This window comes from Equus caballus, chromosome 13 (genome assembly GCF_041296265.1).
Source record: "Equus caballus isolate H_3958 breed thoroughbred chromosome 13, TB-T2T, whole genome shotgun sequence".
NCBI classification, from domain to species: domain Eukaryota; kingdom Metazoa; phylum Chordata; class Mammalia; order Perissodactyla; family Equidae; genus Equus; species Equus caballus.
The window spans coordinates 7,834,388-7,848,445 of NC_091696.1; the positions used below are offsets into that span (position 1 = coordinate 7,834,388).

Consider the following 14,058-nt stretch of genomic DNA (forward strand, 5'->3'; position numbering starts at 1 on the left):
TAACTGCAGTGGCTGGCATGTAAAATCGTAACAAAGTACTAACTTCATGAGATTGTTGTGAGGATTAATGAGATAATGTCATTTTAGGTGCTCCATAATTGGTAGCTGTTATTTCTGAGTTTAGCAGGAAACTCCCCTTATCATGAACAAATCATTTCTTTAACTTTTTTCCTGCTTAAATCAAATATGCCCCTGGCAAACCTGTACTCCAGGCGCAGTAGGGTGTTTGGATCTTGACCCTATCTGTAAGGCTTTTCTTCCTTTCAGTCAATTGGTACCAATATGTTCCGCCTGCTTGTTTATATACTCCAGGCAAACCTGGGAGGGGCTGAGTTGAAGCGACATAGGGAGAGGGGGACTGGCTGGAATCAGGGCATAGATAAGGAGTTCTGCCCCAGTAGGGGTCAGCCTGGCCTGCTATCGTGAAGAAGGGAGGTGGGGATGCGTAATAAAGGCAGGCGTCGAGCAGAGGAGTCCGGGGGGCAGTGGGATGAGGAAGGAAACAAACTAGCTCCCAGGTCCACTTAGGCGGTGAAGGCCAGATAGAGAATTCTGTTCCATCCTCCCTCAATCCCTCCTTGGGGAAGGACAAACTCCGAAGGAAGCCCCCTATCCGCACGCTGCTCTGGACCCTAGAGAACCTGCGATCAAAATTAGACCTCCGAGCTGCCTAGATGGGACCCGGAAGTGCACGCCGAGAACCCGAGGTTCCAGCCATCCTCCTGGAGGCCCGGGTCGTTGACCTTGGCGGAGCGGGCGGAGCGGGCTGAACAAGTGAGTGTCCGGGCGCGGCGACCCCGGGCGCGGGAGGAGGGTGCAGGGGTTGCGTTGTCGCTGTGGGAAGCCCAGACTGCAGCGGACGACTGTGGCCGACGGGACTCCTGTGGGGTTGGGGTGGGGCTGCAGGAACCTGCTTGGTGTGCGGGTCGGGGACCCGGGCCAAAGGCCGCCCCCAGGTGCTGCCCGCCCCCAGGGCCCCGCCTGCTTGGAGAATGAAGCTCATACCTTCTCCTGGGTTGGGAGCCTTTCTTGGGAAAACTTTACCCACCGTTGCCCTATACCTGTCCCCTTCTCCCATCCTTTCCTGAAGTGACTGCTCTGACCCTTGGGGCGTGTTCTGAAGAATTTTTAGAGAAGATCTTGGCTTTGGAGTGGCAGCAGGGATTGGACCCATCCCATGGAGAAGCTGCTTGAGCAGATGTCCCCGGAGTCCCTGTATCCATCCCCTGAGCAGGAGCTTCGAAATAGCAAGGGTGAGGAGCTGCCCTAGCTGGCTTATCTTTGTCTAAACTTTGTCCTTCCAACCGCGGCCTCAGAACAGATGGACACGATTAACCTTATGCTTAGAATTGTCCTGGTGTAAGAATACTGATTATTTTTTATCATCTGAAGCTCTATTACGTGTAAGTAAAGCCTGTAACGAATGTTTCCTCTCTGACTGTGGAGCAAACCTGCAGCAGCACTATCAGGGCACATAGTCTTGAGGATCTGTCATTCCAGCACCTGCCAGCTTGCTGGCCTGTGGGGAAGCTCTGTAAGTGTTGTGTGAATCAATAAATGAATGAACCCGGCCAAGTATGTCCCATACCCCAAATAACAGGAAGAGTGGGCTCCTCCCCTTACTCTACCTAAACTGTCTTTCATCATTAGCGAAGGTACCACCCAAGGTATAAACTCCAAGAGGGTGCCTCGCCTATGGAGTATGATGGACAAGCCAGCCACCTGCTGATGGAAAATGAGGTTAAACTATAAATATCAACATTCTTATTTCAATCTGCCATCCCACTATTATCTAGTATATGTCTGGCCATTAAAAAAATGAACTTTGGATTATTTAATTGGGGACAAAGGTTTAGATAATCCACATCATGGATATTGAGGTGGCTTATGTTTGGGGAGATTTTCTTTTACACAGTTAGCCTTATAATTCTGTTTTCAGGCTAATTTTTAACTCAACAAGTATTTATTGAGTTATTAGTATGAGGTGCTGAGATTAAGTTGAAGGAAAACCTAACCTTTACACATCCACAAGCTTAGAGTTGAGTTAGAATAGTTAACTATGAGCGGCTTCAGGACGATAAACAATGTAGAAGTTCGCAAGAGGAGATCCTTGTGGATTGGTATTGGCCCAGGAAGCTTTAGAAAGTCATGAGTTTGGCCTGCAAAGAATTTCAAGTAAGAAAGGAATCAGGTTTTAGATAAGAGGAGATAGATCCTTACCAAGGCTTTCTGCTGCTAGTCTTTCTAAGAGGCCAACTGCCCGTATTCACTTTCCTAAAACACTCATTTATTCATGTTAGTTCACAGTGCCCACTGCATTCAGTCCATACTCTATACCTGGCACTCAGGGTCTTCTGCAGTGTGGCCTCAACCCAACTTTAAAGTCTTAACTTCAGTGTTCCCCAGGACAAACACAGTGAGATGAGTGTGTCTGCACAAGGTAATGCTGAAGACACTGCACTACCCACCGTTGTGCCTGTGTGTCCTTTTTCTCACATGCATCGCTGTCTCCTCCATTCCCTGCCTCTCCAAACACCACACATCCCAGCATCCCATGCTTGAAGATTCAGTGCAGGACACCATCCTCCATGAAGCTTCTGAAACAGACTTGGGGCTGTGAGGAAGGAAACTAACAGATGCAAGAGACATTTACATGTAAACCTACAGGACCTGGTGGCTGATGGAGCATCAGGGCGAAGTTGGGTACAATCACCTTTGTTCCCTTCACTGTCATACCTCTTTAGAAAAAAATCTTCACCGGTTGCTGTTATCTTTGGAATTGGCATTCACTTCTCAGTGCAGGGCACTATTTTTGGTCCATCAAAACTGATTATATCCAAGTTGGCAGTGGCTTAACTAAGGAATCCACTGGACACATTTTTTCAGCCCTAATTTTTTTGACCCCTTAGTGTTTTTTTGTTGATGTGATCACTCTTCGTTGCAACTCTTGTTCTTTGGTTTTGGAAGCACCATTTTCTCCTGGTCTGCCTCTTGCTTCCTCAGGGCCTTTCCCACTCCTGTTCCTCCATCTGTTTCTTAAACAATGATTTTCCCCAAGGCTGTTCTCAGCCCTCTTCTCTTCTCACTTCTGTGGGTGATCCTATCCCCTTCCATGCCTTTAGTTACTACTATATGCTTCTCTTGCTTCCAGCTGACTCCTGAATACCAGGTATTCATAGGTATACATCTTTTTTTTTCTTTTTTTGCTGAGGAAGATTTGCCCTGAGCTAATGTCTGTTGTCAATCTTCCTCTTTTTGTATGTGAGCCACAGCCACAGCATGGCTGCTGATGAGTGGTGTAGGTCCATGCCCAGGAACCAAACCCGGGCTGCCTAAATGTAGTGTACCAAACTTAACACTAGGCCACTGGGGCTGGCCCCATAGGTGCACTTCTGCACTCATCCTTTTCTGCCATCCCCCACCTCCCTACCTTCTAATGACCACCTTGGTTAATTTTAGTAACTGGTTTTCCCAAGCTGGAAAACCTGGAGTCATCCTCTACTATTCTCCTCCCTCTATTCGGTCAGCCACCAAATCCTGTCAGTTTTTATTCAGAAAGGACTGATTCTGTTGCCTGTCACTGCCGCATCCTCAGGTTATGCCCATATTTTTCTTGGATTGTTGACACATCACATTGTTGACACTCTACATTGTCCTCCCCACTACTGCCAGATGAACTTCCTGGGAAACAGATTTGGTGATATTATTCTCCACCTGTAGAATAAAGCCCAATTCCTGAGTGTGGCTTGTATGTCTCTTCATTATCTGGCTCTCCTCTATTTTTCTGCCACATCTCCTGCTTCCTGCCCACGCATAGCATACATTTCAGTCAGACTGAAGTTTTTTCACTACTCCTTAAACTTAGTATTCCCTTTTATGATTCTGAGCCTTAGCATATGCTATTATTTTTATCTGGAATACTCTACCTTGTTGATCTTGATCAAAGTTCAAGACCCAGCTCAACGTCATTCCTTGAGGGTGCCATCCCCAAGTCACCGAGGTAGGGGTTGTCATTCCTAATTGTGCTTTGAAGCACTGTTTTAATCTCTTTACCAGTATCTTGCACATAGTAGGTAGTATATGTGTTTGTTGATTGGTTAGATCAAATAGGAAGTCTGTTAGTTTCCTAGGGCTGCTGTGACAAATCACCACGACTGCGTGTCTCAAAACAACAGCTGTATTCTCTCACAGTCCAAGAGGGCCACGCTTCCTCTGAAGGCTCTGGGGAAGAATCCTTGCTTGACTCTTCCTAGCTCCTGGTGGCTCCCAGCAATCCTTGGTGCTCCTTGGCTTGTAGCTGCATCACTGCAGTCTCTGCGTCTATTATTACGTGGCCTTCTTCCCCGTGTGTTTCTGTGTCTGAATCTTCCTTTCTTTTCCCTCATAAAGATACCAGTCATTGAACTTAAGGCCCACCCTAATCCACTATGACCTCACCTTAACTAATTACCTCTGCAAAGACCTTATTTCCAAATAAGGTCACATTCTGAGGTTCCAGGTGGATATGAATTTTGGGGGCACTATTTGACCCAGTACAGGAAGCATTGCTCATTTCTTCTGCTATTAGAAGTAAATGCACTTGGGATCACACAGCTTTGTAGTTAAACTACTTGAAGAACTGCATAAATTTCCCCCTCCCTTTAAATTAGAAGCAGATCAATGAAGAAACTTTTTTTTAAACCTTCATCCACAGGGACACATTTCATTTGCCTATTACTTTAGAAGGCAGCTGCTCTCTTCTGCTTCTCCAGCTGTGTCTCAGACTGGCCCCTGTCTGCTGAGGCATTCCAGGGGGTCCTGCCATTTGCCAGAGTTTGGATCCAAGTTTTTGATATTTCTTTTATAAGTGGCTCAGACCCATGAGGAGATATACCTCTCTGAATTCTATTTGAGTCTCAGTCCTAAAGACTCTTTATAAATGGTCTATTTGGGACCCCCAGTGATTTATAGATTCTTCTCTCAATGGAGTAGAACCTCCTTTTAATGGATTGCTGGGAAATAATCAGGAGCATTTTAAAGCACCTAATGTGTGCAGAGTTCTTTGCATAGTACTGGGGTTGGAGAAAAATGGAAGACATTTTTTACTCTAGAGATGCTTTCAATATAAATTGAAGAGAATACACACACGAAACTAAAAATATTTATAAGGAGAGGACCGAAGACAATGTGATTAAGTGCCGGGAGGGAGGCAGGAACTGTATCCTTTAGAGATTCAAAGGAAAGAGATCACTTCTGGCTTGGGATTGGAGCAGGGTTAGGTTTCAGGGAGGAGGCTGCCTTTGAGCTGGACCTTGAAGGGTGAATAGGGTTTCGATAGGTGAAGTTGGAAGGGAGGTTGTTCAGAGGTGGAGGGAGAAGGAAATGCCTGGGGATATAATGGTCAGGAAACAGTTCAAATTAACTGGAGCATGGAGAAAATGTGATAGAGGATGAGACTGAAAAGGTAGAGTGGAGTAAGATTGTGGCAAATGAGTGCAGGCCAAAGAGTCCAGATTTTATTTGGCAGATATTGAGGTATATTAGCTTTCTTTAACAGGAGGCTAGCAGCTGAGCATTGTATATTAAGGAAGAGAATCTGATTTGTTTAGTGTGATGCAGGAAGTGAAAGGAGATTAGGATCTGACTTTAGGACATTAACAGTGATAACAGGAAGGCAGGGACAAAAGCAAGAAGTCTGTTGTACTAGAAGCAATAGTACTTGTTTACTGAGTGCATATGTGTGGGGGCAGAGAAGGGACTCACTGCTTGTTGTCGCCTCCCCGCCCTTTATTTTGAAAAATGTTAAAGTTACAGGAGAGTTGCAAGAATATTATACCAAATACTCATACAACAAAAGGAGGAGCAGGTTTGGACATGTTGATCTCAAGAGACTGGTATGAGAGCCATGTGGAAATGTCTTTTAGATTATTGGAGATGCTGCAGCTGGTTTACAAATATCCCCCATCTCAGTAGATGGGAACATAATCCCTCCAGCTACTCAAGCCAGAGAGAAACCTTTGTTTCTCTCATATTCATATCCATATCCATCAGTAGATGCGACCATCAACATTTTTTTCTGAATCCAAGTACTTCTTACTACCTCCGCTGCCACCATCTTGGTCCAGGTCGCGATCATCTCTCACCTGGATTGTTGCAGTTGCTTCCTGGCTAGTTGTCCTGCTTCTCCCGTTGCTCCCTACAGGCTCTACCCACTAGCAGCCAGCGTGATCCTGTTAAAATGTCAGATCTTGTCTTCTGGTCAAAACCCTCCAGTGGCTTCCCATCTCACTCAGTAAAAGCAGACCTCTTATAGCAGCCTACAAGGTCGTGTGTTCTCTGATCCCCTTGTTATGTCTCTGATCTCATTTCTTACTACTCTCCCCCTTGCTCGTTCTGCTCCAATTACACTTGCCTCCTTGAACGCCCAGGGCCTTAGCACTTGCTAGTTCTGTGTGTAATGCTCTTTCCCAGATACCCTTATCTCCTTCGAGTCTGCTTAAATGTCATTTTTTTTATCCTTCTTTGACCATGGTATTTAAAATTGCACCCCTTCTGCCCACTCCCTGCCCTGGGCACTCTAATCTTTGTTTGCCCTATAGCGTGTTTGTCACCTTCTGATAGTATGTAATTAACACAGTCTATTATCCATCTGCCCTACTAAAATGAAAGGCCTTAGAGGGCAGGATTTTTGTCTTTTTTGCTCACTGATGTATCTCAGAGCCTGGAACTGTACCTGGCATTTTGGCGATCAGTGAAATGTACTGAATGAGTGAAGTGTCATAGGACTCTTAAAGATGAGAAGTATTACAGGAGCTATAGAAGGGTCACCTTCAGCTTCATGGAGAAGGTGATGCTGAACAGGCCTGAGAGCAGTAGGATTTACATTCTTGAATTTGTCAGGCGGCCTGTTAAATCTCTGGCAGTGGGCCAGATAAAAGGCACATCTTCTAGAACATCTAAGCCTTCACATGTTGTGGAGAGAATGAATAGAGTGGTTCAACAGACAGTAGAAAAGGCTTTGTAGGGGAGAAGATCAGAAGGAGGCTGGAAAGACAGGTAGGGGCCAGGCCAGGGAGATAGAAGAAACGCTCATTTTAATATTTGCCTAAGCTGAGTACAGAAGGCACACCTACTGCTTTATGAAGAATTCCAAATCCAAGTCCTGTGGAGGCATGCCAGGGTACCGCTCTCACTTGTACATGAGCCGATGGAGACACTGTCTGTTATCTGCTCTTTCTGGTGTTTCATCTTATTTAATGAATCCAGTTTTGAAGGGCTTCTCACTTTAGCTGCTCCAAGCCCTGTGGGACAGATCTGGCAAATTAGAAAGCTCTAGAGTTGTGCTGTCCAATAAGATAGCCATTAGCCACAAGCAGCTAATAAATTGAATTGGATTAAATTAAATGCAATTAAAAGTTCAGCTCCTCAGTTGTGCTAGCCACATATCAAGTGCTCAGTAGCCACATGTGGCTGTTTGCTACTGTGTTGGGTAGGGCAGATGTGGAACATTTCCATAACCACAGAAAGTTCTATTGGATTGTGCTGTTCTAGGTATCAGTGGGTGACCCGAGTTCATTATGGTATCTTGCTAAAAAGATTTGGCCAGCCTAGCTAGCATTTAGACCTGATTATTGTCTTTATCAGTCTTTGAGTACCTAACTTGTTAGACCTAGTCCCTGCTCTCCAGGAGCTTGCAGTCTGTCTAACACATCAGGTAAACACATGTGCATGGGGATGTAAAAACACGAAACCAGTAATCCTCTCACATCTGTTAGAATGGCTGTCATCAAAAAGACAAGAAATACGTGTGTTGGCGAGGATATGGAGAAAAGGGAATGCTTGTGCACTGGTGGTGAGAATGTAAATTGGTGCAGCCACTATGGAAAACAGTAGGGAGGTTCCTCAAAAAATTAGAAATAGAACTACCATATGATCCAGCAATCCTGCTTCTGGGTATTTATCCAAAGGAAATGAAATTACTATCTTGTAAAGATATCTGCACCTCCATGTTCACAGCAGCATCATTCACAATAGCCAAGACATGGAAGCAACCTAATGGATGAATAGATAAAGAAGATGTGGTATCTATACACAATGGAATATTATTCAGCCATAAAAAGAAGGAAGTTTTGCCATTTGCGACAACATGGATGGACCTTGAGGGCATTATGCTAAATGAAATAACTCAAACAGAAAGACAGGTACTGTATGATCTCACTTATATCTGGAATCTAAAAAAAACAAAAACAAAAACAAAACTGAATTTATGGATACAGAGAACAGATTGGTAGTTGCCAGAGGTGAGGGGTAGAGGGTGGGTGAATTGGGTGAAGGTGGTCAAAAGGTACAAATTTCTAGTTATAAAATAATTAAGCCCTGGGGATGTAATATATAGCATGGTAACTATATTTAGCAATAATATATTGTATATTTGATAGTTGCTAAGAGAGTAGATATTAAAAGTTTTCATCACAGGAAAAAAAAACCCCAATATCCAAATTCAACCTACAGAAGATGAAGGCATATCTGGAGGTGGAGAACAAGTATAAATATGGTTCTGTGATGATATCACAAATAATTACTAAATCCCTTAAAAGCAATAACATTTCCTAGTAAAATCAGGGCTGTGCATGTTTCAGGCTTTCACTGCTGATGGAAATGCTGCATTGGGTATTCCTCACCACCCCTTTCTTCCAGAAAGATCCCTCTAAGCAGAGGACCTACTTTCTCTAATATCACTGCAAAACAATCTTTCTAGCTTCAGTAAGCCATATCTAGTAAGTATAAATGAGAGGAGAAATGTGTCAAAGTAAACAGGAGATGTTTTTCTATCATGTCTCCCTTAGATGCAGCTAGGATGCAGATTTTTTTTTTTTTTTTTTTTTTTGCAGAGGAAGATTCACCCTGAGCTAACATCTGTGCCTATCTTCCTCTATTTTTCAGTATGTGGGCCACCAGCACAGCATGACCACTAACAGAGTGTTGTAGTTCTGTGCTTTGGAGCTGAACCCGGGCCACTGAGGCTCAGCACGCTGAACTTAACCACTAGGCCACTGCGGCTGCCCCCAGAATTTGTATTTTCTTTGAAGAAGAAGATGATTATCCCTGAGCTAACATCTGCCACCAAACCTCCTCTTTTTGCTGAGGAAGATTGGCCCTGAGCGAACATCTGTGCCCATCTTCCTCTACTTTATATGTGGGACACCTGCCACAGCATGGCTTGATAAATGGTACGTAGGTCTGCACCTGGGATCTAAACTGGCGAACCCCAGGCCACTGAAACAGAGTACATGAACTTAACTGCTACGCCACTGGGCCGGCGCCTAGAATTTGTTTTAATATTCTCTGAGAGTTGAAATCGATTTGGAAATATTTCTCTCTACCCCGTGCTTTATATTTTAAACAACTTTTCCTTTTATTCTTCCCTCCCCTCTGCTTTATCAGATCCTCTTGATTTGCACTATTATAAAGGTGCATGTGACGTCTGAGTGTGTCTCTGTTTGTGAGTGAGCATGTGAGGCATCTGTGTGTAGAGAGAGATTCTCCACAGGAGTGAGGAAGGTCTTGGTGTCCGATTATGTGAAGGAGTCTTCCATTACAGCAGAGACAATCCATGTGGCCAGGGTACCGTGTGGACAGAACCTCTGGGGTGAGGTTCTCTTCTGTTTATCCTCTTCAGTCCCTGCCACTCCCCACACCTAGTCCCCATCACCCTTCCTAGGTTCTGAAATGATCCCACTTCCCTCAAACTCTGCTTTCCTTTTCTGCTGATCCCAGTGTATCTGTCTGGTTAGCTCCTTCATATATAAATCCTAACTTCAGCTTCCCCACCACTTTCCCCCAATTTGCTCAACTTGTATCCATCTTTTCCCTATATGGCAGGGCCATTTTTCATACTTTTTTGAATTAGTTACTTGTGGAATTCTTTGATGATCCAGTTTTCCACCAGGAGTTTTTCTTGTTACATTTATCTTTTTTTATACTTTCTGTCAGATGGTGAGAACTGGATTGAGGATCAGTTAATTATAAAGCAGAAAACTCTTGAAGTGGGGATACGACTGCATGAAGGATATGAATGTGAACAAAAATGAGAGGGAGCCTGTGAATGTGGACAAAACTTTGGTAATATCGCAAACCTTATCCAACAGCCACAAACTCTTACTGAAATCTCCAGTGTGTAACATATGTGGAAAATTATTCAGGCGGAACTCTTACCTTGCTCAGCATGAAAAAATCCACAGACAAGAGAAACCTTATGAGTGTCATGAATGTGGAAAAGCCTTTGGCCACAGTTCAAACCTTTTTCAGCATCAAAGAATATACTGAAGAGAAACCCTATGAATGTAGTGAGTGTGGGAAGACCTTCCGGCGCACCTCACACCTCACCCAGCATCAGATAATTCATACAGGAGAGATGCCTTACATGTGTAACGAATGTGGAAAAGCTTTTGGTCGGAGCTCAAGTCTTCTTCGACATCAGAGAATCCACACTCGGGAGAAACCCTATAAATGTACTGCATGTGGGAACGCCTTTAGTCAGAGCTCAAATCTAATAGAACATCAGCGAGTTCACACCAAAGAGAGACCATATGAATGTAATGACTGTGGGGAAACTTACAGTCGTAACTCGCACCTTCTTGAGCATCAGAGAGTCCGCACAGGGGAGGCTCCTTATGATTGTAATGAGTGTGGGAAATCTTTTAGTAGGAGTTCACTCCTTATTAAACATCATAGAATTCACACTGGAGAGAGACCCTATGAATGTCGTGAATGTGGGAAGGCCTTTAGTCGGAACTCCCACCTTGTTCAGCATCAGAAAACTTAGTGGAGTCAAACCCTTTGAATGCAAAGAATGTGGAAAAACCTTCAAGTGTAGTTCCTACCTTATTGATCATCTGGGAATCCATACAAGGGAGAAACCATGAATGAAATGAAGGGGGTCAAGCCTTTGATCAGAGTTCACCTCTTATTGAACATCAGAGAACTTGCGCTGGCGAGACACCCTTTGGGTGCAGTGAGTGTGGACGGCCTTCAGTCCTAGTTCAACTCTTATTCAGGCCCGAAAGTCTGCATAGTGGACAAATCTCATGTGTGTGTTCAGTGTATGAAAACCGTTAGGAGTTCTCGCTTTGTTCAGCATCAGCAGCTTCACTTTGGAGGAATGATGGATAAGGGAAGAGCCTCTTTTGTGTTGAGAGTCTACACGAAAGGGGCATTAATGCAGCACCACAGAGGTGATGACTAAAGTGGAACCTTTCGCACTTCTTTTATTTGATATGGATGATCTACATCAGAGGGAGATTCTATGCTTTGCATTTCAAATCTCCATAGACATCCTTCGAAAATGGGATGAGTTAGGTCCATTCCAGGGGAGAAAGAATCAGAGAATTCTGGATTCAGACTCATAGATCAGGGAAGCAGTAGGGTGACCTTTGAACCCAATAGCTTTCCTTCTGTCTCATCTGTCCTGTTTGTTGTAACTGTAGATGGAAATGTCTCTTGGGTCTTCTCGGGCCAATATTTCGCTCCTCAGTGTCCTGCAGACTACCGAATCTCTTTTTGTTTTATATGACATAAATGCACTTAATAAATGAGCAGATTTTCTAAGCCAAATAATTTCTCAGTTTGACAAGTCATGATTTTGTCATGGGTCAGCTTGGGTGGGCTGAATTGCCTTTGCCAGGATTCCCCTTCTTGTATGTTTTAGAATTCCCTTTCTTGTATGAGTAGGCTCCAAGGAGATTCTTGGGAGATTTGGAGGCAGAAGAAAAGCAGCAGTTACTTTATAGCTCACACACATTGTTGCTGATCTGCCGGCTCACCTGTGAGGCAGCCCTGGGGCCTGCAACTGTTCCACCTTCCTCTGGATCCTCCTGTGCCCTCACTGGGCCAGGTGTGTGTGTGTGTGTGTGTGTGTATCTCCTTCTGGTTCAGCTTCTGTGTGTGTGTATCTCCTCCCGGTTCTGATTCTCCTGGTTCTGCTTCTCTGATTGAATCCTAGCGACACACATACTTACTATCCTTCTGACAAATACACGTTTATTTCAAGTTTAGGTAGAAAGAAATTGTAAACTTCTGGCCGTTTTTTAAAAAAAGAACCTCAATAATAATTTTCAAGATTTCCTATCAGAAAAAGCTACCGTTCAAACTCCACTATGACAAAAACTCCATCATAACCTGAGGCAGAGCTTCACTACCATGTCATTGTTGAGGAAGAAGTTTGCAAAGCAGTTGAATAGTGTGATACCTAATTGATTGATAAAATTTAAAAAAAAGCTTTTGAGCACCCATTTACCATGAATATTTTTTTTTTTAAATTACTGAGATTTTTATTTTTTATTTTTTTTCATTTTTTTCCTTTTTATCCCCAAAGCCCCCCGGTACATAGTTGTATATTCTTAGTTGTGGGTCCTTCTAGTTGTGGCATGTGGGATGCTGCCTCAGCGTGGTCTGATGAGCAGTGCCATGTCCGTGCCCAGGATTCGAACCAACGAAACACTGGGCCGCCTGCAGCGGAGCGCTGGAACTTAACCACTCGGCCACGGGGCCAGCCCCTTACCATGAATATTTTAATCATTAAAAGAAGTTCCAAAAGTACCTCTACTAGGAATAGTAGTACATTATTAGATTTATTCTAGGTATCTGAGAGAACTCCTTACTTTGCTGTAAATGCTTATTTTTGATCTGAAAAAATCAGATTACTTTTCCTCTAGTTAGTCTGGAATAGTGATTATCTAAAAAAATGAGACTTATATCATGGACTCTTGAAAGTTGCCTCTCTCCTGTGGCCTCTGTGCCTGGTCTGGTGCTGTGCACGCAGTAGGTGTTCAGTGGATGGCTGTGGGATGAATCTGTTTACTGGAAACCACAGTTGTCTTGTTTGTGTCAACTCTCCTCTGCACTCCTCCACCTTCCTTCCTCCACCATCCCTATAGGTGATTATTGACAGTAAGGGTTACCTTGCTGTCTGGATGTCCTGAGTATGAACTTACACTCTGTTAGGTCAGGTCTGAGGTCTGAGCTACTGTGCCCACTTACTCCACTTGGCATGTGACCCTCCACAAATCCTTCTCCCCTCCTTACACCACAGAAAGGGCCCTTTCCTTCTTGGGGGGGTCTGAGAAGATTCAGGAATGAGACAGGGCTTGATGAGCTGGGTGTGAAGGTGGGGCAGGATGCTTACCATCAAGAGAAGTATTGCACGGAAGGGCACCCCAGGACAAGGTAAGTGTGCAGGGTCACATGCCAGGCCCCAAGGGCAGAGGCCAGGAAAGGGGAGAAAGAGTTTGCCTAGCAGTATCAAAAGCACTAAAGAGGGGCTCTGGTTCTTTGGGCACAAGTATTACTAGTGGACAGACTAGTTCACTGAGCTCTTAGAGCTCACTCAGGTGACCAACTCAACCCAATTTGCCAGGACTTTCTCAGTCCTAGCATTGAAAGTCCCACATCCCAGAAGATGCTCAGTCCTGCGCATATCACGATGGTTGGTCACCCGAACCCATGGTGACCCCATCTCCCTGCCCCCCTCATGGCTCTTGGCGGCAAGAAGACACAGTGAAGCGGGAGTTGTCAACTTAGGTTGCATACTGGAATCACCTGGGGAATTTTCAAGGTACTGATGCCTCGATCCTAATCTTTGAGATCCTATGTATTTGCTGTTGTGTATGGCCTAGATATTGGGATTTTGTAAGTTCTCAGGTAATTCTAATGTGCAACCAAGGTTGAGAAGCTATACAATAGAGGATATCAACTGTTCACAGGTGCTGAGAGAAGGACACAAAGAGACCACATAGGATCGGGTGGGTTAGTCATTGAGGGCTAGCAAGAGGGCTGGGCTGGGAGTATGGAGAGCATCAAGGGCCTGTGTGAAAGGAGAGAGAGGGTGTCCCTGGCTAGGTGGCAGGAGTGGTGGGAGGGGACCCTTGCATTGGGGTTGGAGCCAGCTGTTGGGTAGATTCCCTGAGTAGCTGGGAGCAGGGGCCTGCTCATTTCCCGGTTCTGTTATACAGTAAATCTATGGTTTGGGCCTTTTGGGTTTTCCCTTTGGAGCTCTGGACCAAGGATGCACAGAGCATGGGG

The 14,058-nt window shown here is 44.6% G+C and overlaps 2 protein-coding genes across 2 annotated transcripts in view; both read left to right on the top strand.

The window, feature by feature from the left end:
* The first annotated feature begins 740 nt into the window (after positions 1–740).
* Positions 741–14,058, top strand: part of ZSCAN25 (zinc finger and SCAN domain containing 25) — a 58,436-nt gene continuing 45,118 nt past the window's right edge. The window contains exons 1-2 of the mRNA XM_070231653.1: positions 741–774; positions 1,091–1,253. The gene's annotated coding sequence lies outside the window, so the exon portion shown is untranslated. The remainder of the gene's footprint in view (positions 775–1,090; positions 1,254–14,058) is intronic.
* LOC100630140 (zinc finger protein 883) lies at positions 1,115–11,039 on the top strand. The gene is given in 4 exon segments (XM_070231671.1): positions 1,115–1,253; positions 9,973–10,295; positions 10,297–10,800; positions 10,802–11,039. Coding segments are annotated over 3 exon segments (861 nt in total). The 5' UTR covers positions 1,115–1,253; positions 9,973–10,041; the 3' UTR covers positions 10,905–11,039.